Source organism: Nomascus leucogenys, chromosome 22a (genome assembly GCF_006542625.1).
Source record: "Nomascus leucogenys isolate Asia chromosome 22a, Asia_NLE_v1, whole genome shotgun sequence".
NCBI classification, from domain to species: Eukaryota; Metazoa; Chordata; class Mammalia; order Primates; family Hylobatidae; genus Nomascus; species Nomascus leucogenys.
In genome coordinates, this window is record NC_044402.1 from 52,919,144 (window position 1) to 52,943,618 (window position 24,475).

General features: G+C 54.8%; 2 protein-coding genes across 8 annotated transcripts; both read right to left on the reverse strand.

Annotated features, from left to right (window-relative positions):
* Positions 1–183: 183 nt before the first annotated feature.
* On the reverse strand, positions 184–18,380 carry EHMT2 (euchromatic histone lysine methyltransferase 2). Of its 7 annotated transcripts, none has more exons than XM_030802515.1 (28): positions 18,324–18,380; positions 17,611–17,677; positions 17,294–17,512; positions 16,952–17,205; positions 13,540–13,624; positions 13,408–13,448; positions 13,121–13,276; positions 10,188–10,322; positions 9,948–10,062; positions 9,686–9,787; positions 9,317–9,465; positions 9,081–9,224; positions 8,759–8,994; positions 8,497–8,679; positions 8,295–8,377; positions 7,712–7,818; positions 7,492–7,614; positions 7,299–7,400; positions 5,911–6,036; positions 5,665–5,819; positions 5,412–5,579; positions 4,820–4,964; positions 4,075–4,152; positions 3,591–3,706; positions 3,396–3,482; positions 1,447–1,525; positions 1,097–1,272; positions 184–688 (listed from the first exon to the last, which is right to left on the reverse strand). In XM_030802515.1, the coding sequence occupies exons 1-28, from the start codon at positions 18,363–18,365 to the stop codon at positions 508–510; spliced, it is 3,654 nt and encodes a 1,217-aa protein (XP_030658375.1). In that variant the 5' UTR covers positions 18,366–18,380; the 3' UTR covers positions 184–507. The 7 variants fall into 7 exon arrangements, with proteins under 7 accessions (XP_030658375.1, XP_030658376.1, XP_030658370.1 ...); XM_030802516.1 differs by having other exon boundaries at positions 5,932–6,036; positions 18,324–18,378; XM_030802510.1 differs by lacking the exon at positions 18,324–18,380 and having other exon boundaries at positions 17,611–17,897.
* A 1,913-nt stretch (positions 18,381–20,293) lies between these two features.
* ZBTB12 (zinc finger and BTB domain containing 12) lies at positions 20,294–22,805 on the reverse strand. Its single transcript, XM_030802523.1, has 2 exons — positions 22,515–22,805; positions 20,294–22,008 (listed from the first exon to the last, which is right to left on the reverse strand). The coding sequence occupies exon 2, from the start codon at positions 21,986–21,988 to the stop codon at positions 20,609–20,611; it is 1,380 nt and encodes a 459-aa protein (XP_030658383.1). The 5' UTR covers positions 21,989–22,008; positions 22,515–22,805; the 3' UTR covers positions 20,294–20,608.
* Between the last annotated feature and the right edge of the window lie 1,670 nt (positions 22,806–24,475).

Here is a 24,475-nt window from a genome sequence, read left to right on the forward strand (position 1 = left end):
TGTTAGCCACCGCACCTGGGAAAACTGGATCTTCATAGTGGCCCCCCACCTCACTGCCCCGCACTGGGCGGCCGTCACACCAGCCACACCTGTCCAGCCTGCTTCCCATCCTATTCTGGCCCTTGGACCCACATTCCCTCTAGCCGAGTATGCTTTCTCCCCACCCCAACACAAAAATTGCAGTTTATTACCAAACCCAACATTTATTGAGAACAAAAGGAACCAGTTGGCATAGAGGCCCGACTTCAATTCATCAAACTTCAACTGAGGATGGGTAACAGGGGGGTGGCCAGCCCTGAAGTTGCCCTCCCAGGGAGGAACCAGCTCTGGGAGGGAGGGGCTGTCAGACCTCCAGGGCCTGGCTGGGATCTCTGGTCAGGAATGTGTGAAAGGGTGGTGGGGAGAGAAGATGGCAGCACCCCCAGGCATGGGCTGCGAGCAGCTGGTGGCAGAGGAGGCGGCTGAGCTGTGGCCATCCATGCTGGGGAGGGAGGGTGTGGTCCGTTCTCATGTGTTGACAGGGGGCAGGGAGCTGAGCTCGGGCAGCAGCTCAGGGTGTGGGTCCAGGCGGGCCAGACGGCTCTGCTCCAGGGCAATGGCTTCGGCTGAGTGCTTGCACTTCTCAGAGCCACACTGGCAGGTGAAATATTTGCTTTTGATGTCCCAGAAGCGGTCGCCATAGTCAAACCTGTCAGAGGAAAACAGGAACTTGTGGGACCTGGACCCACCCACCAAGAGCCCACCCTGAAGACCCTGTGGATCCTGCTCCCTGAGAGGGACCCGGCACCCAACCTATCTTCTCCAGATGGGATCTGAGCCCCTTGTATGTTCTATGGACTTGCAGCATCAGCATTGCCTGGGGACTTGTTGGAAATGCAGAATCCTGGGCCCCATCACAAGCCTACTGATTCAGAATCTCTCTGGGAGGCGCAGGACTGTTTCACCAAGTCCTCCAGGAAATACTTATGTACACTGAAATCTGAGAAGCTCTGCACTACTCCATGCCTGGACACCAGGTACCTGCCAGCCTTCAGGTCCCAGGTTTGCTGCGTCTCCCACCCCCTGGCAGAGCCCCTAGAGGCCCCTAGAGTCTCACCCTAGCTCCTCCCCAGTCCGGATGTCTCGGGAACTGAAGAAGGCGATGCGTGGAAATCGCAGGTCTTGGTGCAGCATGAAGACCCGGACGGGAATGATGTTGGGGTCACACAGGTGGTTGATGAAGCGGCTGATGTTGCCATAGTAACGGGCATCAATGCAGTACACCTCTCCATCCTGGGGCAGGGGGATGGCACTCTTCACATCTCCCCTGACCCTGCTTGCCTGATTGCCTTCCCCACCCACTGACTTCCCCAGTCCCTCCTCCCCAGGTTTCCATTTGCTGACTTCCCAGAGGCTCCTGAAAGCCAGCCCTGGGGAGCAGCAGGGTAAGGGGGGTCTCCTGCTCACCTTGTTGTCTAAGTCGAAGAGGTAAGAATCATCCTCCCTCACATCAGCCTCGGCATCAGAGATCAGCTCCCCGACATACCTGTGGGACAGGAATCCATGGTTCTGAAGGTGAGTGTGGGCTCCTAGGAGGCGCCTCCAGGCCCCATCTCTCCTCACAAGCCCGTGGAATCTGGAATAGGCAGGGCTGGCAGGTGTGGGGAAGGGAAGGCCTGGAGCAGCAGTGGTGGGCAAGTGAAAGGGCAGCATTCCAGCCTTGACAGAGGGAGCCTTCAGTCAGCATAGAGACAGACGACAAGCTCTGTGGTTAAGGGGATTAGTGTGTAGGGGCAGTTGGCCTGGGTGGGGAAGTTCGGGTTTGGACACAGAGAGGTTTGTATACTAGGAGCCACCCAGCAAGAAGGGGCGATATGGAACAGGAGAGGGGCCAGGACTGCAGGAAGAGCCAGAGGTACAGAAGTGGCAAGGAACTCAAGGCATGATTCGGGGCAAGAGCACCCACACATATCTGGACACCAGAGGGAGGAGAGGAGCCAGCTATCTAAGGAGGGTGAGCAGACACGGGAGATTCAGACACACAGAGAGGACGTGGGTGGGAAGTGACTGTCAAGAGACAGCTTCAGCAGAGCGGGAAGGGCAAAGGCCGATTTTGGCAGGGACAGGCAGTGAGTGGATGGTGGGGAAACGGAGGCCCAGCAGGAAGGGGCTGCTTGCCAGAGAAGTTGAGATGACATGATGGAGAGAAACTGGATGGTCTCTTGAACAGGCAAGTATGGTTAGAGGACTATCTTTTTTTTTTTTTTTTTGAGACAGAGTCTTGCTCTGTCGCCCAGGCTGGAGTGCAGTGGCGCAATCTTGGCTCACTGCAAGCTCCGCCTCCCAGGTTCACGCCATTCTCCTGCCTCAGCCTCTCCGAGTAGCTGGGACTACAGGCGCCCGCCACCACGCCCGGCTAATTTTTTGTATTTTTAGTAGAGATGGGGTTTCACCGTGGTCTTGATCTCCTGACCTCGTGATCCGCCTGCCTCGGCCTCCCAAAGTGCTGGGATTACAAGCGTGAGCCACCGTGCCCGGCCTAAGGACTATCTTTTTTAAAGGCCAAAGAATGGTCAGGTGCGGTGGCTCACGCCTGTAATCCCAGCACTTTGGGAGGCCGAGGTGGGCGGATCATCTGAGGTCAGGAGTTTGAGACCAGCCTGGCTAACATGGTGAAACCCCGTTTCTACTAAAAATACAAAAAATTAGCCGGGTGTGGTGGTGCGTGCCTATAATCCCAGCTACTTGGGAGGCTGAAGCAGGAGAATCGCTTGAACCTGGGAGGTGGAGACTGCAGTGAGCCAAGATTGTGCCATTGCACTCCAGCTTGGGCAACAAGAGTGAAACTCTGTCTCAAAAAATAAATAAAATAAAATAAAAAAATAAGGACCAAAGGAGACCAAGGTAAGATTGAGGGTTGTGGGATGGGAGCCAAGAGAAAGGGGGAGATTACAGATGCTGAGCAGAGAAAGAACTGATAGAGAGGGACAGGCCCCTGAGGAGGTAGACAGATAGGTAGCTGTTATCACCTCCATTCTACAGACAAGAAAAATAAGGCTCAAAGAGGTTAAGTAACTTGGCCAAGGACATCCAGAAGCAGAGAGGGGCTCAAACCCAAGTCTGTTTGTCTCCCAAACTGGCACTTTCTCCAGCTAGGAAGGGCGAGGAGCAGGTGGAGGGGCAGGAAGAGCAGCTATGAGGTCTGGGCAGAGTGGAGGCAGGTGCCATTCTCAGCTGCGGGGATGGGGGTCAGAGGAGGCTGGCTGCTCAGCTGCAGGAATAGGGGTCAGGAGGCTGGCTGGAGAGTGGCCAGATGGAGACATGTGACTCATCAGGGCAGAGGGCTGAGAGGGAGGCCTGGCAGTCAGCAGTGGCCATATATCCCACCAGGTGTTAAGGTGCTCTCAGTGACTTACTCGCAGATGAAGGTCCCCTGTGGGATGGTCTGCAGGGCGCGGACCCCCCAGCCCATCTTGGCTGTTCGGTAGAGCTGTAGCCGCACCCTGGGGGTAGGAGAGAGGGCGCTGTTGGGTGGAGGCCCTGGAAAAGCCCCAGGGGCAGTGAGGAAAGGGTGAGGTGGGGAGAGGATGGGCTGTGGAGCAGGGCCTCACTTGATGCCACTCTGTACGACCCGGTTCTTGCAGTTTCTCCAGCATGAGCACGCCTGGTTACACTCGAAAATCAGCGGGGGCTCAATCTTGTTAAATTCCTGGAGCAATCGCCCATCCTAGGGTGCGGAGGGGAGGACAGTGGTTTCTCTGTGGGCGCCACCTCAGCTGCCCGCCCAGGAACTCCAAGACTCTACAGAAAAATCCACTGCCGAACCCAACCCAGAGACAGGGAAGTTAGGGCTGGGGAGGTCACACAGACTCTGAGATTCGAGAGCAGGAAATGCAGGAGCATCATCCCTGGTTTGCATAGACCTGGGCACATGCCCATCGCTGTCCCAGGATTCCCAGGCCTTGCCCAGTCCTCTCAGTCACTTCCCCCACAGGGTAGGAGGTGAGGGACAAGGTCCCAGGGAGCTGGCCTATTGGAGGCTGGCTCCTCTGAAGGAGGGGCCAGGTGTCTGTGGCCAAGGCAAGGGGCACGCACCTTGTCATACCAACACCGGATGCTGAGCTGGCCGCACAGGCAGTTGGAGCTGGAGCAGTCGTCCACACACGTGCAGTGCTAGGGAGAGGAGGCAGGGGTCAGCTCAACCCCATGATCGGTCTGGGCCCCTCTACTCTCGGTGCCCCCTGACCCCACAACCACTGTCTTTTTTTTTTTGAGACGGAGTCTCGCTGTTGCCCAGGCTGGAGTGCAGTGGCGCGATCTCGGCTCACTGCAAGCTCTGCCCCCTGGGGTTCACGCCATTCTCTTGCCTCAGCTTCCCGAGGAGCTGCGACTACAGGCGCCCGCCACCTCACCCGGCTAATTTTTTTGTATTTTTAGTAGAGACGGGGTTTCACTGTGTTAGCCAGGATGGTCTCGATCTCCTGACTTTGTGATCTGCCCACCTCGGCCTCCCAAAATGCTGGGATTACAGGCATGAGCCACCGCGCCCGGCCACCACTGTCCTTTCTGTGGGGTCCATGTGTTACAACAATGGGTGGTGATGGTCCTAGGGTGGCGGGTAATCAGTATGGTGGTGTCCCCAGGGCTACTGGGAGCTCATATGATACCTTGCTGTGACCCAGGAAAAGGATCCCTCCCCTGGGGTGGATGCGACTCCACACCAGGGCTCCCTTTCAGCCAACCCTTCCTTGGCCAGGTGCCTTTGTTGGTTTGAAGCTTGTCCAACTGTACTTGGCAGCTCTCGGTGTCCTTTTGGGGAGGCCCCGGGCCCCCTACTCACCTGCAGGTGGGTGATGTTGCGGTCAATGTTCATGGTGGACGTCTCGCAGTTCTCCGAGATGTACTTGTAATCCTCGGGGCAGGGCTCCCCATCCACACCGTTGACACAGGGAATGGGCACGTTCTCATAGCCCCGAGCCACGTCCCTGCAGAAGATGGGAAGAAGGGGCTGGGAGGCTGGAAAAGGGGGTGATGAGCTACTCCAGGTACAAGGAAGAGAGTTGGGGAGGTTCCTGGGGCTGGGGGCAGGGGAGTAAGGTTGCCAGGTAAGATGCAGGACAGCCAGTTAACATAAAATTTTAGATAAATAAGAAATAGCTTTTTAGTGCACTATGTCCCAAAAATTACACAGGGCATTCTCGCACTAAAAAAGTAGGCATCCGTGCATTTGAAATTCCAGTTTAACTGGGTGTCTTCTATTTTTATTTGCTGTATCTGGCAACCCTACTGGGGAGGGGGCCTGTGGATGGTTCTGGGGATTCAGTGGTGCATGGGGAGGGGTTGGGGAATGTTGTGAGGATGCAATGGAGCCTGGGGAGGGTATGGGTTGGGGAGAAGGTGGTCTTGGGTGCAGAGAGGGGCCCAGGGCTCACCGGCAGATGATCTTCTCTGTGCGGATGGCCCGATTTCCCACCCCAAGTCGGAGCTTGCGGTTGAGTTGAAGCGCAAACCACACGTCGGAGCGCTCGGGAGTCAGGTCCCATGCTGTGTCCCCCTCCTTGTTCCGCAGCTCAGGATTGGCCCCACGTGACAGGAATAACCTGAAGAGGGGACAGGATGCCCAATGTGGGGTCTGAGGCTGCAAGAAGTGGGGGCAGGGGCATCAAGGGCGGGGCACAGGCTCACAGCACGCAGTCATGGTAGCTCTCCCGAGCTGCGATGTGCAGGGGGGTGTCCCCGTGGTAGTTGACAGCATGGAGGTCGCAGCGTGCATTCAGAAGGACTTCGGCGATGGCGGCGCTGCCTGTGAAGGAGGCCCAGTGCAGGCAGATGTTTTCCTCCTGTGGAGGTAGGAGGGGAACAGATGAGGTGCAGGCAGCTGGGCCCCTGAATCCAGCCTCCACCTTGCTCAGGGGCCTGGGGCTGCCCTACCTCAACCAAACTCTCACTCACGTTGTCAGTGAGGGTGACGTCGGCGCCCCGCGTCAGTAGCATTCGGATCACCTCGATGTGCTTGTGCTCTGCAGCCCAGATGATGGGCGTCCACCCCCCACTGTCCTGTGGGTGGGAAGGGAGTGAGGGTGGGGGCAGCTGGCCCTGCTCACCAAAGCAGCAAATGGTCAAGATTGGCTGTGTGTGTGAATCCCAGCTCCACCATTCACAAGATGTGGGACCCTGGGTAAGTCACTTAACGTCTCTGAGTCGCAGTTCCTTCATCTAAAAAATGGGACTAGTAGTGTCTACTGCCTGATGCCGGAGAGAAAATAAAGTGAGTAACTGTTCTCTTTCCAAAAAATACAGCCAGGAGCTGGTCATGGAGGCACGTGCCTGCAGTCCCAGCTACTCATGTGACTGAGATGGGAGGGTCACTTGAGCCCAGGATTTTGAGGCTGCAGTGAGCTATGACTGTCTGTGAACTGCTACTGTACTTCAGCCTGGGTGACATAGCAAGACCCTCTCTTAAAAGAAAAAACAAACAAACAAAAATTTCCTAAGTCTGCCCACTCAAAAGTCCTAGAAGCAGCGACAACCCAATAACAATAAACACTCCTAGGAACATAGATTGTATTCTCTAAAAAAATGCTTCTGGCCGGGCACGGTAGCTCACGAGGTCAGGAGTTCAAGATCAGCCTGGCCAATATGGTGAAACCCCGTCTCTACTAAAAATACAAAAATTAGCCGGGCGTGGTGGTGGGCACCTGTAATCCCAGCTACTTGGGAGGCTGAGGCAGGAGAATGGCGTGAACCTGGGAGGCGGAGCTTGCAGTAAGCCGCGATCACGCCACTGCACTCCAGCCTGGGCGACAGAGCGAGACTCTATCTCAAAAAAAAAAAAAAAGTTTCCCATAAAGGAAGCAGAGTTTCTTAGAGAAATGGTGGATTCTGAGTCGGGGGCAGGAAATGTGCTGAAAGGTCAGGAGGCTCTCAAAAGGCCACTGGGCCACTGGGTCATGTCACAGCCACAGGGGCCTCTTGAAGGGGCTTCTCCTGGACAATGATGGAATAATTCAAAGACTGAGAAGAATACCAATAAATGACTAAAACACATCCAATGTATGACAACCCAAGAGTCAATAAAAAGCCTCACTGGACACTTTCAGAGATTAAGACAGGAACTGATTATTCTGAAACTTGATAAAGAGAAAGAAACAGGAGAAAGAAAAGAATGAAGAGAAATACAAATGAGGAAGAAGAAAGCAATGGGGACAGACACGAGCAGTGTGAGGTCAGATGTAGGAAACGGGGCCCAAAGCCTGAGGCTGAGCCAAGGAACCCAGGCACCAGGGACCTGGAGGGGCTGGGCCGGGTGGGCCGCTGACCTGGGCGTTGACGTCCACCTGTCCTGTGCTCAGCAGCAGGCTGACCATCTCCAAGTTCCCGATTTTGGCTGCGTGGTGGAGGCAGGTGGAGCCGTCCTCCTCCTGAGGGAGACATGGGCAAATGAGCCTCCGGCTGGCACCCCAAACCTGGTCCCTGACTCCGGGGGCCACGCCCTGCTGCCTGCGCGCACACCTTGCTATAGACACAGCCACCACGCTGCACCATGTAACGGGCCACCTCCAGGTGGTTGTTCACCACGGCCTCCATCAGTGGCGTCCGCTGCTGTTTGTCCACTGCATTTATGTTGGCTCCAGCCTGTGAGGGGGCAGGAGGGCTGGCACCAGGGAGGCATGGGGCAGGGGAGGGGCCTAAGGGCCTGGTGAATGAGGCATGGGGCCGGGCCCGTGCTGACCTGCAGCAGCACATGGCAGATCTCCACGGAGCCCTTCTGGGCGGCTGCATGCAGGGGTGTGCGCTTGCTCTGCTGGTCGCTCTGGAAGTTGGGGTCCAGGTTGTCCACTGCGGGGAGAGCCCGCCACACCGGGAGAGGGAGGGACAAGTGGTAAGCAAGCTAGGGGGCAGGTGGCACTTCTTTCAGGAAGGCTTCTCAGGGCCCCAAGCTGGGTCAGGGCCCCTCCTGGCATTCTCTGAGCTTGCCTCCACCACAGCATTTATCAGAATAAGGAGTCAAAGGCATCAGCTCTGCCTGAATTCAAACCCTGCCTTGCTTCTCAGTACCACTGTGCACTGTGCGAGGTCCCTAACCTCTCTGTGCAAGCCGAGGCTAACACGTATAAGCACTCAGAATAGGACCCAGCACCTATGAGTCACCACCATCCGCATCGTCACGGGTTACATATGTCTTTTCCCCACTACACTAAGTCCTTCAGGGCAAGGACTATATCCTTCACGACTGTACTCCTGGCCCTGTGCCCAGTGCCTGGTATATACATGGAGCTTGGTCAAGGTCTGCTGAAGGAATGGGTGGCACTCACACAGCATCAGGATCACCTTCTGCAGCTCGCCCTGCTTCACGGACAGGTACAACTGCCGAGGGTGGAAACGGAGCTTCTTCCGCCTGCCAAGGGAGCACGGGAGCGAGGAGAGAAGGGGAGTGCCTCAGATTCCAGCATCAGCCTCGACACCACTCCTCTGGCCTCAGCCCCAGTTGCTGTGCCTGAGCAATTCCCCACTCACCTCTCTGACTCCTGGATGACCAGGGCCTTTTCCAGGGCCTCCCGGCCTGGCCCCAGTGGCAGCCCCACGGCTGAAAGGCAGCCCCCATTGGGCAGGGTCAGGGAGGGCCCTGAGCTGTCGATGGTGTCAGCCAGGGGATCGCAGGGCGGGCGCCGGGGCTCCCCATGCCCTCGCATCCGGGCACTGTGGAAGAAGGAGCTCATGTCCAGGAGCAACAGGGGTGGGGTAGGGAACACACAGTACAGAAGCGGGAGGCCAGTACCTGGGCTGAGAAGTGTCTGCTCTCCCGGGGGCATCCTGGGACAGGGGTGGGGGTGCAGGAGCTGCAGTGCCGGCTGGCGGGGTCACCCCATCACCCCGAGGGATGGTCACCTCTTGAGCTTCAGAAGCATCCTCCCCACAGTGGGGACAGAAGACCATCCCATTCAGCTGAGACACACAGGCCTTGTGGAAGCGGTGGGCCACACGGAAGTCAGGGTGGCACTCCAGGAAGGTGCCCTGGGAGCAGGGAAACGACATGGTCAGGTTACTGGGGCCCCCTCTGCTACGGGGCATGCTACCTGTCTGCCCCACTGGTCACTCACCGCTGTGCAGAAGTAGCCGCAGCCCGGGCAGCAGTGGTGTTTGACCATGCGGGCGCGGTGGGTCTCACAGAGCACCATCAGGGCCACGCGGCTGGATGGCCTCATGGTCTCCCGCTTGAGGATGGCGGCATTGCAGCCTGACAGCTGTGCGCAGTGAGGATGGGTGAGAAGAGAGGTTGAGGCTGGGGCCCGGGACTGGATGCCCTGGCACCTCTCCCCCCAGCCCACGGCCCCACCTCTCCGTCCACACTCTCGGTGGCCATGCACTTGTGCCCCGCCCTCTCGCTGATGCGGTCGATCTTGGGTGCCTCCATGCGGCAGCTGCACAGGGGCAACTCCTCAAACCCTCGCTCTGTCTCCAGCGAAGATGTGTCATTGGATACCCCTTGGATGGAGGAAAAGAGGAGCTGAAGGAGGCCCTGCACCTCACCCACTGGGACCCCGGTGGGTCCTCTCACTTCCTCCCTACCTCACCCCCCCATGCCCCAGAACCTCTAAAGCCTGGCCATGGACACCCCGGCTCTGGCGTGGTTCCCCTCCTTCCCTTTCCCTCCTGCCCTGAGGTCGCCCCCTAGTGGCTCCCTGTCCCGGCAATTGGCAATTACCAGCGTGGTTGGGGGAGAGGGTCCCCTCGCTGGGCAGCTCCAGGGACCCCAGAGGGACCTCCATGTACTCACTGGGGCCTGAGGAGCCCACACCATTCACTCCTGACACAGAGACAGAGAGAGTGAGAGTGCGAGCTCACAGGTGCCTGGACGCGTGGGTACATGCAGGTGGACATGCGAGAGCGTGTGTGTGCGTGCACACACTCTGGGGGGCCGGGCGGGGGCTGGAGGAGGGCACTCAAAAGCAGCAGAGCATCCTCACCTCGTGGCTCCTTGGCCCGCGGAGGCTCCCGCTTGCGCCGTTTCCGAGATGGCTTCACCCACGGGCTGTCTTTTCGCCATTTCTTCTTGGCCTTGCGCCGGCCACTGGAACCACTCTGGGAAGCAGGAGCAGGAGGAGTTAGGAACCCTCACCCCCAGAGGCCCCCCCAACACCTTCAGGACCAGACCTCCAGCCCCACAGTCTCTCACTCCTCTGGAGATATCAGCCTCCGTCTCTTACTCTATCTGATTGATTCCCTGACTCCTCATCTTCCTCTTCTTCTTCCTCTTCCTCCTCCTCTTCCTCCTCCTCTTCTTCCTCCTCTTCTTCCTCCTCCTCTTCACTTAGTTGTTCAGTTAGAGCTTCAACTTCAGACTGGGAGAGGCAGAACAGGACATATCCAATCCCCAGGACTCAGACAATGAGGTGGATAAAGAAAACCACCACCACCATTGCCCCCCACCACTACCCATGGATGGCTGCCGGGGATGAGTGTGGGTAGGATAGGAGACAAAGAGCCACATAAAGAGAGGGTGCATGGAGTATTACACAGCAGTGAAAAAGTTACAGACAGCCATGTGCACAGATCTTGGTAATGTGATATTAAGTTAAAAAACAAAAAGCAAGTACCAGAAGATAAACATAGTTTGATACCCCTTTCATGATGTTCATAAACAGGCAAGACCACCAATGGTTGCTAAAAACACTAGACACAAAGCTCATGAGAAACTTTATATGAAAGGTTCAGGCTGACATCACCTGAACCCACTGGTCAATCTTATCACTAACAAGAAAAATGACCAGATTAGATGTTCCATGCATCCTGATGTGATGTGGCCAGAAGCACTTGCACCCACTGTCAAGTCTTCTTGGCACCTGAAGCTGATTCCGCCTCTAGATCTATCAGTTTACAAGAAATACGGGCAGAGAGGATACGTCAATCTCCACCCAATCAGCCAACTCCTAAATGGGAAACATTCTGTAGGACAACTGACCTGGTTTCTTTGACAAATAAATGGCAAGAAAAAAAATCTTTCTTCTTATTTATTTATTTATTTATTGAGTTTTGCTCTCGTTGCCCAGGCTGCAGTTAAATGGTGTGATCTCAGCTCACTGCAACCTCCACCTCCTGGGTTCAAGCAATTCTCTTGCCTCAGCCTCCTGAGTAGCTGGGATTACAGGTGCCCGCCACCACACCCAGCTAATTTTTGTATTTTTATTAGAGATGGGTTTTCACCATGTTGGCCAGGCTGGTCTTAAACTCCTGACCTCAGGTGATGCACCTGTCTCCCAAAGTGCTGGGATTATAGGTGTGAGCCACCACGCCTGGGCCAAAAAAATTTTTTTAGAAGATGGGGAAATCAGGCCAGGTGTGGTGGCTCACGCCTGTAATCCTAGTGCTTTGGGAGGCCGAGGTGGGCAGATCACAAGATCAGGAGTTTGAGACCAGCCTGGCCAACATGGGGAAACCCCGCCTCTACTAAAAATACAAAAAATTAGCTGGGCTTGGTGGTGGGTGCCTGTAATCCCAGCTACTTGGGAGACTGAGGCAGGAGAATTGCTTGAACTCAGGAGGTGGAGCTTGCAGTGAGCCGAGATCACGCCATTGCACTCCAGCCTGGGTGACAGTGTGAGACTCCATCTCAAAAAACAAAAACAAACAAAAAGAAGATGGAGAAACCTAAAATACCAAGACAGACCTAAGACAAACTTTTTTTTTTTTTTTTTTGAGACGGAGTTTCGCTCTTCTTGCCCAGGCTGGAGTGCAATGGCATGATCTTGGCTCACCGCAACCTCTGCCTCCCAGGTTCAAGCGATTCTTCTGCCTCAGCCTCCCGAGTAGCTGGGATTACACGCATGCACCACCACGCCCAGCTAATTTTGTATTTTTTTCGGTAGAGATGGGGTTTCTCCACGTTGATCAGGCTGGTCTCGAACTCCCCACCTCACGTGATCTGCCCACCTTGGCCTCCCAAAGTGCTGGGATTACAGGCGCGAGCCACCGCGCCCGGCTGACCTAAGACAAATGTTAATCAAATCAAAGTGTGGGCCTCATTTGGATCTTTACAAAAACCATTTATGAGAGCTGAGGAAATGTGAAGACCGACAGGATATTTGATGGTATTAAGAAATCGGTAAGTTTTTTTAGGTGTGAAAACAGTAGTATAGTGATGTTGAACGACAAAAAGAGGCCTTATATTTACAGATCTATATGGAAATATGTTTAGGTAAAATGATATGAGGTGTGGGATTTGCTTTAAAATAACCTAGTAGGTGTGTGTGCTGGGAGATGTACAAGATGGGTCAAGATGGGCTGTGTACTGATAATGGCTGGAGCTGTGTGATGGGTACATGGGGGTTCCCTATTCTACTCTTTTGATTATGCTTGCAAGTTTTCATGATAAAACATTAAATAAAAGGCAAAACCAGAGAGACTAAACATTCTACGATGTAGGCAAACATATAAGATAAAACCAGACAAAGAGCAACGGAATAAGCAAATAAATGACAATGGAATGCTTTTGAATTTTATATAAACAGCATATGTATGTTTTAAAAAAGTGCTTTCTGGTCATTTCTTTTTTTGTTTTCTTGTTTTAAACAGTACATGTCTGTTAAATGATCATTTCATTAGCTGATTAAAAAAAAATACTACTAAATCCAATGTGCAAGGTGGTGGCGACCTTTGTGGATGAAACGGGCAGAATATACATTGAAAATGAGTTACAGCTGGGCGAGGGGGCTCACGCCTATAATCCCAGCACTTTGGGAGGCCGAGGTGGGTGGATCAACTAAGGTCAGGAGTTAGAGACCAGCCTGGCCAACATGGGGAAACCCCGTCTCTACTAAAAATACAAAAATTAGCCGGGCGTGGTGGCGGGCCCCTGTAATCCCAGCTACTCTGGAGGCTGAGGCAGGAGAACCGCTTTAACCCTGGAGACAGAAGTTGCAGTGAGCCCAGATCGTGATATTGCACTCCAGCCTGGGAGACAGAGCAAGATTCTGTCTCCCAAAAAAAAAAAGGAGTTACAGACAGCATGGGGCAACGACTTAGTGGATATTCAGAAGACAAAAAGGACAGAAAGGAGAAAAACAGGGAACAAGGAGGACTGGACAGTGAGCCCCGGCCCTGGCGGAGCACCGGTGGGGAGGGTGGACCAGCTCTGCCTCACCTTGCTGTCGGAGTCCACTCGCTCATCCACAGAGTAGGAATCATAGTAGAGACTGAAGTCATCACCCACCACCGTCTCCCACTCCTCCAGGGATCCGGTGTCCCCTTTCGCCAGGGTGACTTCTCCTGAACGCCGGGCAGAACCTAACTCCTCCGACTAGAAAAAGATCAGAAAAATTGAGGCCACTGACACCCTGCTCATTTCTATTGAGGATGGGATGCAGCCCCACCTCTGAGCCTCCCTCAGAGCAGCCCCCCAGCGGTAGAGGCTCCATCTCTGCTGCTTACCAGGCCACCTCCTGAGTTCAGCTTCCTCCTTTTGGCCACATCTGGAAGAAGAGAGAGAATGGTGTGGGGCCTATCACTGAAACCTTCAGAACAGGCCACATCAAGCCACCGGGGGTGCGGGATGGGACTGACCTGAGGTGACCTTTCCCAGTGAGTGGACATCGTCGCTCATGCGGAAATGCTGTACTTCAGGGGGCCGCTTCTCAGGGACCGGGGGCTGTGGGCCGAGAAGGAGCACACTGAGGGTCAGAGAGCACCTACAGTTTTACCTGGAGCCCCAGGTGGGGGTGGGATAGTGAGCCACACCTCCAAATGCCATGTGAGGCTCCAGTAGCCACAAACTGGCAACCACGGGTGCTATTTCCTCAGAGGAAGAGTGTCAAGCACACTAACACGTATCTCTGCAACGATGCAGAGCAGGCCCTTTTCCATTTTACAGATGAGAAAACAAAGCTTAACAAAGTTAAAAGACCTTTTATATGTGGCCATGTACACAGCAGGACTATTCACAACAGCTGAGGTGCGGAAGCAACCCAAGTGCCACTGACAGATGAACGGATAAGCAAAATGTGGCATTTATACACAATGGAATAACATTCAGCCATAAAAAGGAAAGATATACTTTTTTTAAGAGATAAGGTCTCATTCTGTTACCCAGGCTGGAGTGCAGTGGCATAACTATGGCTCACTTTAGCCTCGAACTGGGCTCAAGCCATCCTCCTGTCTCAGCTTCCTGGGAAGCTGGAATTACAGGCACATGTCACAATGCCTAACTAATGTCTTCTTAATTTTTTTTTTTGGTGGAGAAGAGGTCTTGCCATGTTGCCCAGGCTGGTCTTGAACTCCTGGTGTCAAGTGATTCTCCCCAGAAAGTACTGGATTACAGGTGTGTGTCACTGGGCCTGGCCTTTGAAACATTCTTTCAAACTTATTTTAGAGATGGGGTCTTGGTATGCTGCCCAAGTGAAAGGAAAGAAATTCTGACATGCTACAACATAGATGAACCTTGAACACTTATGCTAAGTGAAATAAGCCAGTCACAAAAGGATAAATACTGTTTGATTACACTTAGATAGGTACTTAGTCAAATTTATAGAGAAAGAAAGGACAATGGTCCTTGCCAGGGGCTAGGGGATGGAGGGAATGGAGAGCTACTTTTTAATGAGTACAGAGTTTCAGTTTTACAAGATGAGTTATGGTGACTGATGATTGCACATGATGTAAGTATTTAATACCATTAAATTATATACTTAAAAATGTTTTTTATTTTTTAATTTTTAGATGGAGTCTCACTCTGTCACCCACGCTGGAGTGCAGTGGCGTGATCTCAGCTCACTGCAGCCTCCACCTCCCAGGTTCAAGCGTTTCTCTCACCTCTGCCTCCTGAGTAGCTGGAACTACAGGCACACGTCACCATGCCCGGTTAATTTTTGTATTTTTTTTTTTTGAGACGGAGTTTTGTTGTCCAGGCTGGAGTGCAATGGCAGGATCTCGGCTAACTTCAACCTCCGCCTCCTGGGTTCAAGCGATTCTCCTGCCTCAGCCTCCCAAGTAGCGGGGTGTTACAGGCATGTACCACCATGCCCGGCTAATTTTGTATTTTTAATAGAGATGGGGTTTCACCATGTTCGTCAGGCTGGTCTCGAACTCCTGACCTCAGGTGATCCACCTGCCTTGGCCTCCCAAAGTGCTGGGATTACACGCGTGAGCCACCCCGCCTGGCCTAATTTTTGTATTTTCAGTAGAGACAGGGTTTCACTATGTTGGCCAGGCTAGTCTCAAACTCCTGACCTCAGGTGATCCTCCTGCCTCGGCCTTCACAGTGCTGGGATTACAGGTGTGAGCCACTGCGCGCGGCCTAAAAATGTTTTTTAGATGGTAAATTTTACGTGACACTAGTCCCCTCTTAATCCAGTTTATCAGCAGTGATGGTGACATATTGTTAGAATTGTGCTATTTTATTTTTTTTTGAGTCTCACTCTGTTGCCCAGGCTGAACTCCAGTGGTGTGATCTTGGCTCACTGCAAGCGATTCTCCTGCCTCAGCCTCTCGAGTAGCTGGGATTACAGGCGCATGCCACCACGCCTGGCTAATTTATTATTATTATTTTTTAGTTAGAGATGGGGTTTGGCCATGTTTTCCAGGCTGGTCTCAAACTCCTGACCTCAAGTGATTGCGGGCCTTGGCCTCTGAAAGTGTGGAGATTATAGGCAAGCCACGCCCGGCCTATTGTTATGATTACGCTATCATGTTATTATTGTTGTTAATCTCTCACTGTATCTAATTTATAAATTCAATTTTCCTTTTCTTCCCTATTTTTTGCAAAATGAACTACAACTATAAAAATTAATGTTTATCGTAGTGAGAAAGGAAAGGTAGCTCACAGTGATCTGTGCTATGTGAAGCAGGCAAAATTGATCAGGCTCAGAGAGAAGTCAGTACGGAACGTTAGGGCCCATGCCTGGAGGGAAATGCTTAAAGGCATTTTGTACCTGACTAGGGTGCTGCTTCACCCATTATCTTCATGTGTCTAGTATCTGTGAGACAAAGAACAATGTATAGCAGATCAATAGCTTGTTATTCTAATGTAAACTAGTAAACAATTTAGGAACTGCCTCTTCTTTTCCTTTATTTTTATTTTTTCAATCTTGTAAAAAATTTTTATCTTTTTTTTTTTTTCTTTTTGCGGCTCCTTCCAGAGCAGGGCTAACTCCTAGGCAGTGTGCCCAGAGTCAGCCTGTTTTTTTTCAATATCTTCATGTCATCCAATCTTCTTTTCCTTTAAAAACCTACTTGTGGGCTGGTTGTGGTGGCTTGCACCTGTAATCCCAGCACTTTGGGAGGTCAAGGCAGGAAGATTGCTGAAGCCCAGCAGTTTGAGACCAGCCTGGGCAACATAGTGAAACTGTCTTCAAAAACAAAACAAAACAAACAAAAAACCCCTACTTGTAACTGCTGCTAATCAGAATGTATTTTCAGGGCAACTTGAATCTTTGCTCCTGAAGGCTGTCCTCAAAACCTGCCCAAATATACTCTACTTAATGTTAAGTTTGCCTCAGTCTTTTCCTTTAGGTCAACAATAGGTATGACCCAAGAACCCTAGAACTTGGTCATAAAGCTTCTGGGCCTCTGGGGCCCTTGTCACTTCCCTCCTCTATTATTTCTGTGGCCCTCATCTCCTGGGATTCCCAGGAAAAACTTTACAAATAGAGCAGTGACAGTTGAGTTCCCCAAGGGCTTGCTTTGAGGTAGAAAGGAAGAGTGGTTTGAAATTCCCTTACCTTGTCATTATCATAACAGTAATTAAGACATTAACTACATAATTGACTCTTTAACATCAAACTCTCACCACCCAAGAATGTGAACTGCAGGAAGAAAGGAACCTGTCTGTTGGTTCAGATTAAGCACAGCCTAATATTTGACACACAGTAGCCCCTTGCTTAAATATGTGAATGAGTAAATGGAGTAGAAGCCTTAAGTGAAACTGTAAAAGAGCTCACCAAAGGTTTATGGTTGATTATCCCATCTCTCCCATCCCACTCACCTGTCCATTTCCTGGTTTGGACATGGTTTTGCGGGCTCGGTGGACCTTGGGCTGTCCCTCTGGGCTAGTGGTGGCTGGAGGGGGTTCAGGCCCTGCTGCTGCAGCTCCCTGGGCTCCCGGCATACTCAGCAGCCTCATAGCCAAACTCTGGACAGATGGAGGTGATTTTCCCGCCCCTGTCATTGACATCTTGGCCCGGCTAGGACAGGAACCCCCCTTGCTGGGGGAAGAGGGGAATGACTTTGTGGCATGGCCTAGAAAACAGGCAGGCAGAAGGCAATATAAGAAAGAAGGCAGAGTCAGAAATTTCCCACCCACCCCCCAGGCTACCCAGCCTCTCACCCAGCAGGATCCGGCCCCCATGGAGGTCCCCATCTCCCTCAAGATTTTCGGATTCATCCCCAATGAGCGGTGTAGCCCCTACAGGGGTGTCAGCCCCCTCATCGCCAACAGTGACAGTGACAGAGGCTGGAGATGAGGGGCCAGCAGGCGCCACGGAGTCGGGGGTGGCCTTGGGTAGGGTCTCTTCACTACGAGGGGTGTCCCCCAAAGAGCCATGAACTGTAGAGGAAGAGAAAAAGTTCAGAGCTAAGGGCTCAGGAGATCCTGCGTTTAGGGAAGGTGACGGTCCAATTGGGGCCCGTTTTAGCTGCACTCACCTCTCTCGGTGGCTCCTCTGGTTTCCTTCTCCAGCAGCAGCGCCCCCATCTCAGCGGGGGCCTCCCCCTGGGAGGGGAGACAAGGGACAGGAGGGCTGGTCAGCCCAGTAGAGAGTTGGGGGGTCCAGGATGCCTGGGCCCTGGGAAGAGAGAGTAGGCTCCGGGGCCTACCTCTTCCTCTATGGGGCCCCCCCCTTCCGCGGCCTCGGCTGCCCGGAGGGGCCGCACGACCCCTACCCCGGGCCCGCATCAACCCCCTCCCTCTCGGTAGACCCCGCATCTCTGGGGCCGAGAGAAGAGGAGGGGGAGGGGGCGGGGCCTCCGCGCCCCGGCCCCGCCCCCTCCTCCCGGCTGCACGCGCCGCTCCCCCTTTGTCCCCCAGGCCGCGGGGACCCCGGGCACCAACCCCTCCAGCACCCGCTGCCCCCCAGCCCGGTGGACGGCCCCTCGTGCCCCTCACGCGTGCTCCTGGGGCCCCGGCGCCCGCCGCCCACTCAGGGGCAGCCGGCGGCTGCACGCGCGCCTCCGTGCCCACTCCCCCCACCTCCCACCCCCTGGTCCCCTCATCCGCCCCCGGTGCTGGCCCCCCGGATTGCTGCAAGTCCCGCCCGGGCCCCCCGGCCCCGTTGCACCCCCGGAGCATTGCACGGGCGCGCGCTTCCCCCGGGCGCGCGCGCGGGCATGCACCCGCCTCTCCCCCTCCCCTTCCGCACCTCGGCGGCCGCCGCCGCTGCAGCTCCCGCCGCCGCCGCCATCGCCGCTTGCGCGGGGGGCTGAGCCGGCGCGCGGCCGCCCCGGGTCACGTGGGCGAGGGAGGGCGGGCGAGGAGGAGCCTTAAAGGAGCCGCTACATGCTTTCTGGCCATTTTCCCCTGAGAGCGGCCTCGGAGATGGCTGTGACCGTCCTAAGCTGGGAGCTGCAAGGGAGAATTCCTGTCATTCCTGTCCTCAGCTCTGCAGGGACCGAGGGCGAGACACGCCTGGGCCCAGGTGTGGCGTCTCTGTCCCCATCTGGTTTTAGGTAACAAGCGGAGCTTCTGAACCTCCCGGCTCTCGGGAGCGGCTGTATTTCCTCTGGCCTGCTTGGGCTTTTCCCGCCTCTGGTTGCTTTTCTGCCTTTCTAGTTTTTGGGTACCAGATAGAAAGCTCGGACTCAGTTTTGGCCTCGCCTTTCTAACGAGCAAGAAGGGGGCAATAGGGACGCGGAGGACACCTTTATTCTTGGCTGGTTCTAGCATGCTGCTTCATGTCCCCTGGAGCAGCGTGCCCTTTTGAAAACCTGTGGCTAAATGTCTCTTCTGTTTATATCAGGCGTGTTACACCTCCACACGCACTAGGGATCCAGGTAAGCCCAGCGGCCCGAACGTCATTACTGACTGGTGACACTGCAGTAAGTAAACCTTTTTTGCCGAACACTTAATAAAAGCACAGTCAGGTACTCCGTGGGTCATAGCCCAGCGGACAATTTAAGTATAAATGATATACACCAAGATTGACAACCTCGATAGCTGTATTTAGGGTACCATCCCTTTATGTATTACGTTTTGGTCGAGTTTGGAAAAGATCTGTATGATTTCACACGCGGTATTTGACACAGGCAGGTGGGGCACCTGAGGCCAATTAAAGGCCTTCTGGGAACTGTAGTTCTCTTTGGTTAACTATTCCAGAGCTTTCTGGGAATTGTAGTTTTCCCTGCACCTTAATCCAAACTTAGCTTTTTTTTTTTTAGCTTTCCTGAAGACATGAACCATTTACCCCAGACAAAATATGACCAAACAGACTCCTGCTTACAATTTCCGTGGGCAGGTTGGCCACCTGTAGCTCATCCCTAGCACTGATCCTAAGTCCTTCAAATAGAGTTCATGTGCATCCCCACGACTGCCAATCACTTGTACTGTGAGGTACCTGGCTAAGTGTTGAGATTGCAGAACTGGTGGAGGGCTGGGGGCGGGGACTTGGGGGAGTCCCTGACCAGAGGAGCTCACTTGTCACACTCCTCTCCCATGTTTAAGGCTGGGCTCCTTCAGGCAAGGGACACGCATGAGTTGTGACCTCTAGGTATTAAGAACGCAGCTTCACAGGGAGAGGCTGTCTAGGGCAGGATAGTCATGTACACGCAGTTGCCAGGGTGTAAAGGAAAAAAAAAGCTTTTTTTTTGTTTGTTTTTTATTTTGTGGAAAACAAAAGCAGAAAAACTAAAACCCCAAACTCCAGAAAAAATCCTAAAAAATATGTTTTTTCTTAAAAAATACTGTATGTCTCTACTCCTCTCCCTCCCTCCCAACAGCCCTTCTTGTGTTCTTTCTTTTCTAAGTGCCCTACCCCCCCACCCCCATGACTATCCATTGTTCTTGCTATTGTACCCCCACTTCCCAATATCTACCCAGGATGCGCACCCCATGTTCTCTTACCTGGCGTCTTACTTTGTTCTCCCTCAAATTTCAGCAAGCCTCATACTCGCAGTCTCATTTCCCCAGCATGCAAGAACGTCTCCCCCTTCCTTTTCTGGGACTCAATCATCTTTTCCCCTACCACTCCCTCACCCCAGGTCTATTCTAAGCAGGAGCATGTCCTCCTGCCAAATTCCCTCCCTGTTCCCACCCACCCCCCAACCCTTCTTATCTCGAGAAATGTCAGAACCTTCCCCTGGGCAGCCTTAGCCAGGAATAAAACATTTTTGTCTTCCCTCGTTCTATAGGACCCCTTTCCCTCCCTCCACATATACATGCACCTCTAAGAGAAGGAAATCTTTCTCTGGGACCCCCGTTTTCCCCTGGCCTACTCCAAGAACGCTGTCCCCAGCTCCAGCTTCTTGCACTCTCAAGAGCAAGTCTTCTCTCCAAGGAATCATCTTCCCTCTCTCAGGATGTGTGCATCTGCTTAGCCTCCCACTCTTACCTTTCTGCCCCAGACACCCCACCCCCAATTCTCCTGGGCCAAAGAGCCCTTTTCCCACCCAGCCCAGGGACCCCAGCCTCCTGGCCTCCACGCCTGTGCGGCTAGCGGATGAGGACGTTGATCTCGGCCACGCTGGCCTCCAGCACGTTCTCGGCCGTGGTCTTGCCGTGTTGCTCCTTGAGGTGCCGCCTAATGGCAGGCTTGTGGGCGAAGCGCACGTCGCAGTAGGAGCAGCGGTAGGGCCGCGCTCCCGAGTGCAGGTTGAGGTGGTCGTGCAGGGTGGACTTCTGTGTGAAGCACTTGCCGCAGATGCCGCACGAGTGTGACTTGACACCACGATGCACATTCATATGGCGGTTGAGGTTGCTGCTGTGGTTGAACTGCTTGCCACAGCGAGGGCACATGAAGATGAAGTGCTGCGCCCGCATGTGGAAGACCAGCTTCTCCACACCCTGGAACACTTCCGGGCACTTGGTGCACTTGATGTTCTTTAAGGGGTTTCCACCTGAGAAGCCCCCAGGCAGGGGTCCCCGGCTGCCCCCCGCCCCCAGGCTGCCCCCCGCCCCCCGGGCAGCCATGGCCACAGCTGCTGCTTCCACCAGGCCCGAGGTGGCCCCCACACTGGCCCGGCCTCCGGGAATCAACAGCAGGCCCTCCCCTTCTGCGTCCTCCGACAGGCTATAGCAGGCCTTCACCACACCCTGCGGTGGGGCTACAGTGCTGGGGGGCACGCTGCTCTGGGCCAGCTCCCCAAGGTGGCCACCCACGGAGCCTCCAATGCCCAGACCCCCTCCCAGGCCTCCAGGGGGTTTGAGCCGGTGTGCCACCTCCAGGGCCGACTCCACCTTGACGATGCAGATGTCAGACACGTCCTCATCCTCATCCTCATCCTCTTCCTCGGCTTTCAGCTCCAAGTCCTCATCCAGTGGGAACTCCAGCTTCACTGGCCGCAGGAGTGGAGGGGGTAGAGGAGGTGGGGGTGGGGGCTTCGGGGCTGGCTTTGGGGTCCTGGCTGGAGGGAGGAGGGACTTGGTGGCGCTGACGCTGCTCACAAGGCTAGCCTCACTGACCCCATCCTCTTTGAGGCCTATTTTGGGCTCAATGAACTGGCTGAGAGCATTCCGGCATTTCTCCACCACGTGCTCCATCTGCAGGTAGGAGGCGGCTGTAAGGTAGTTGACGATGTCCCTAACAGCGAATTCCAGGGCGCCCGTGTAGCAGGAGAGGAGCAGGTCGGCCACGATGCGTGCACTGTGCATCAGGGAGACCTGCAGCTCCGAGCTGGGGTTCAGCAGGAACTGGTCCCGCAGGAACGGTGAGCAGGCGGCCAAGATGACCTTGTGGCCTCGAAACTTGAGGCTGTCGGCCACAATGGTCACGTCGCAGAACCGCTCCTCTGCCCGGAGCTGGTTCATGTTCCGTAGCGTAGCGGCCTCGTGGCCGGGCAGCTGGAAGCGCAGGACTTCCACCCCAGAGGCCATTGTGGCGGGGGTGGGCAACCCTGGTTGGGAAGGAAACCGGTCAGAGACAAAGGTCTCTGGCTCTCCGAAGCCAAGGCTCCAGGACCCTCGCCCCCATTCTTGCCCAGCCCCCCAGCATCCGATCTCCCGGTCTTCAGATCTCTTCCTCAGTTTCCCCAACCCTGGGGAGGTGCTGTCCCTCTGAGAGGAGGGAGGCGTGGTTCTCGGGGGCGGGGCAGCGGCGTCCACACCCCCCAGCCCAGCAGCCCGCTAGGATGGGGCGAACCCGCGCGCCCACGGTGGAAGGACGGAGAAAAGGGGCCAGAGGCCTGGGGCTCTGGACTCCAAAGTGGCCCCGGTTGCAGGCTCTTCTCACCCCGTCCCCTTTACCGGCTGCCTCATTCCTCCGCCCCCCCTTACACGTTTGCACGCGCTTTTCACGTCCTCCCCCCGCCGCCTGCACGCACCGTGCACGCCCTGCCCCCACGCTCAGAGCTCTGTGGCACGCCCCCCCAGCCCCACGACCCTGAGTGCACGCTCCTCTCACCTGGCCCGGTTCCGCGCGCTGTTTTTTTAATCCCCTATTTTCCCCACCCCCCCGGGGCCGGCAGCGCCCCCCACACACGGGCAGGGCCTGGGCAGCGCGCAGGCGCGGGGGTGCCCGGGGCGCGCGCGCGCGCGGGGCCGGCTCCGCGTGGGCGTAAGGGGGGAGGGGCGGGGGCGGCTCGTGCCGTGTGTTCCAGGCCCCGCGCGCGCGGCGGCGGCGTCGGCTAGGGCTCGGGGAGGAGGAAGAGGGGAGGGAATTAAAGGAACAGGATCCCCCCTTACCGACCCCCCTTTCTTCACCAGCACCCCCACGCGGTTAAAGGGCCGGACGGCCTTGCCTCCTCTTTGGCCGGGATTATTTGTCCGCCAGAGCGGAAATACGTTCCACACCCCCCTCTTTCTCGCTCCCCCTCTGTGCCTCCAGGCCCCGCGGCCAGTCTGCGCGTGCGTGCCAATTACCGCGCTGAGGCCCGCTCACTCGGGCCCGCCCCCCAATCCCGGCTGCCCATGGCGCTACCCGCTCCGCGTCCCCGCGCGCCCCGCCCGCGCCGCATCCCGCAGCGCGCGCGCGCACCCGTTCTCTCGGCTGCAGGCGCTGCCACCTGCTCCCAGGAGTGGTGCCTCTCCGGTCCAGTTGTGCCGAGCGCTGCCCTGGGTGCATCCGTGGCACCTCTCAGGGCCCCAACCGCCCCGTGGCTAGCCGAGCTGTTGGTAGCTATTACCCACGCCTGCCTCCTCTGCTCAGTGTGTTCACAGTTGCTCCAGCCACATTTCCAGGCTTTTCCAACTGTTGTAAAGCTAGTAACCGCCTCAGCCCTTCAGGCCTGAAATATGATTTCACTTTCCACAAAGCCAGACGATCCAGTGCCCTCAAATTTCCTCCATTCCATGTCAGTCCTTTGAAATCACACCCGCCCTCCCCTCCATTCTCAGGATTGATCCCAACTTCTTGCCAAGGCAGTCGCCCTCCACTTGTGCTATCGATGAGCTTTCCCATTTCACTTTTAGTATATAATTAACCCTAGGACTAATTTTAATGATGTGATTTATTATGTTAGTATGATTCTACTCTAATCTTCCACCGCTCCGTCCCCCTTATTCCTCACCTCTCCTCCAGACTGACCAGGTCCAGCTCTAAACAAAACTTCCCTTCAGCACTGCGCCCGGGCCTTCTCTTTCTCTTGTCTCTCTCAGACTAAGTTACAGTCTCCACAGCTTCAGCGACAGCACTTAGGAGCGTCTTGAAGGCTGGTCCCTTCCATTCCACTTCCTCGTACACCCACTTCCCCACCTATCCAAGTCTGCGTGAAGATGCCACTGTTTCCTGCCAATTGGATTTCTTTTTTACGTCCTTCAGGAGACTAGTGCGTTTTCCTTACATTTCAATTCTGATGAAGTTTCTTATAATGTGTTCAATATCTGGTTTCCCCATGAGACTATAAACTTCTTGGTTGCAGGAATTATGTTGTGGGTTTTGTTTTGCAAATAAAAATCATGCAAATAGGGCGCGTGTGGTGGCTCACGCCTGTAATCCCAGCACTGTGGGAGGCCGAGGTAGGTGGATCACCTGAAGTCAGGAGTTCGAGACCAGCCTGGCCAACATGGTGAAACCCTGTCTCTACTAAATATACAAAAATTAGCCGGACGTGGTGGCAGGTGCCTGTAATCCCAGCTACTGGGGAGGCTGAGGCAGGAGAATTGCTTGAACCTGGGAGGTGATGGTTGCAGTGAGCCTAGATTGTGCCATTGCACTCCAGCCTGGGTGACAGAGCAAGACTCCTTCTCAAAACAAAACACCAAAAAAGGTCATGCAACAAATGATTGTTGAAGTAATTCCTCTTTGGCTCAGCCAGCATCCACTCATAAAAAGTTTGTTCTTGAGCTGAAACTGAATTCTTGAACTCAAGGGATGCTGTTTGGCAGGAGGGTGGAGGCAGCGTAGAGAGCGTTTAGGTGGTACCT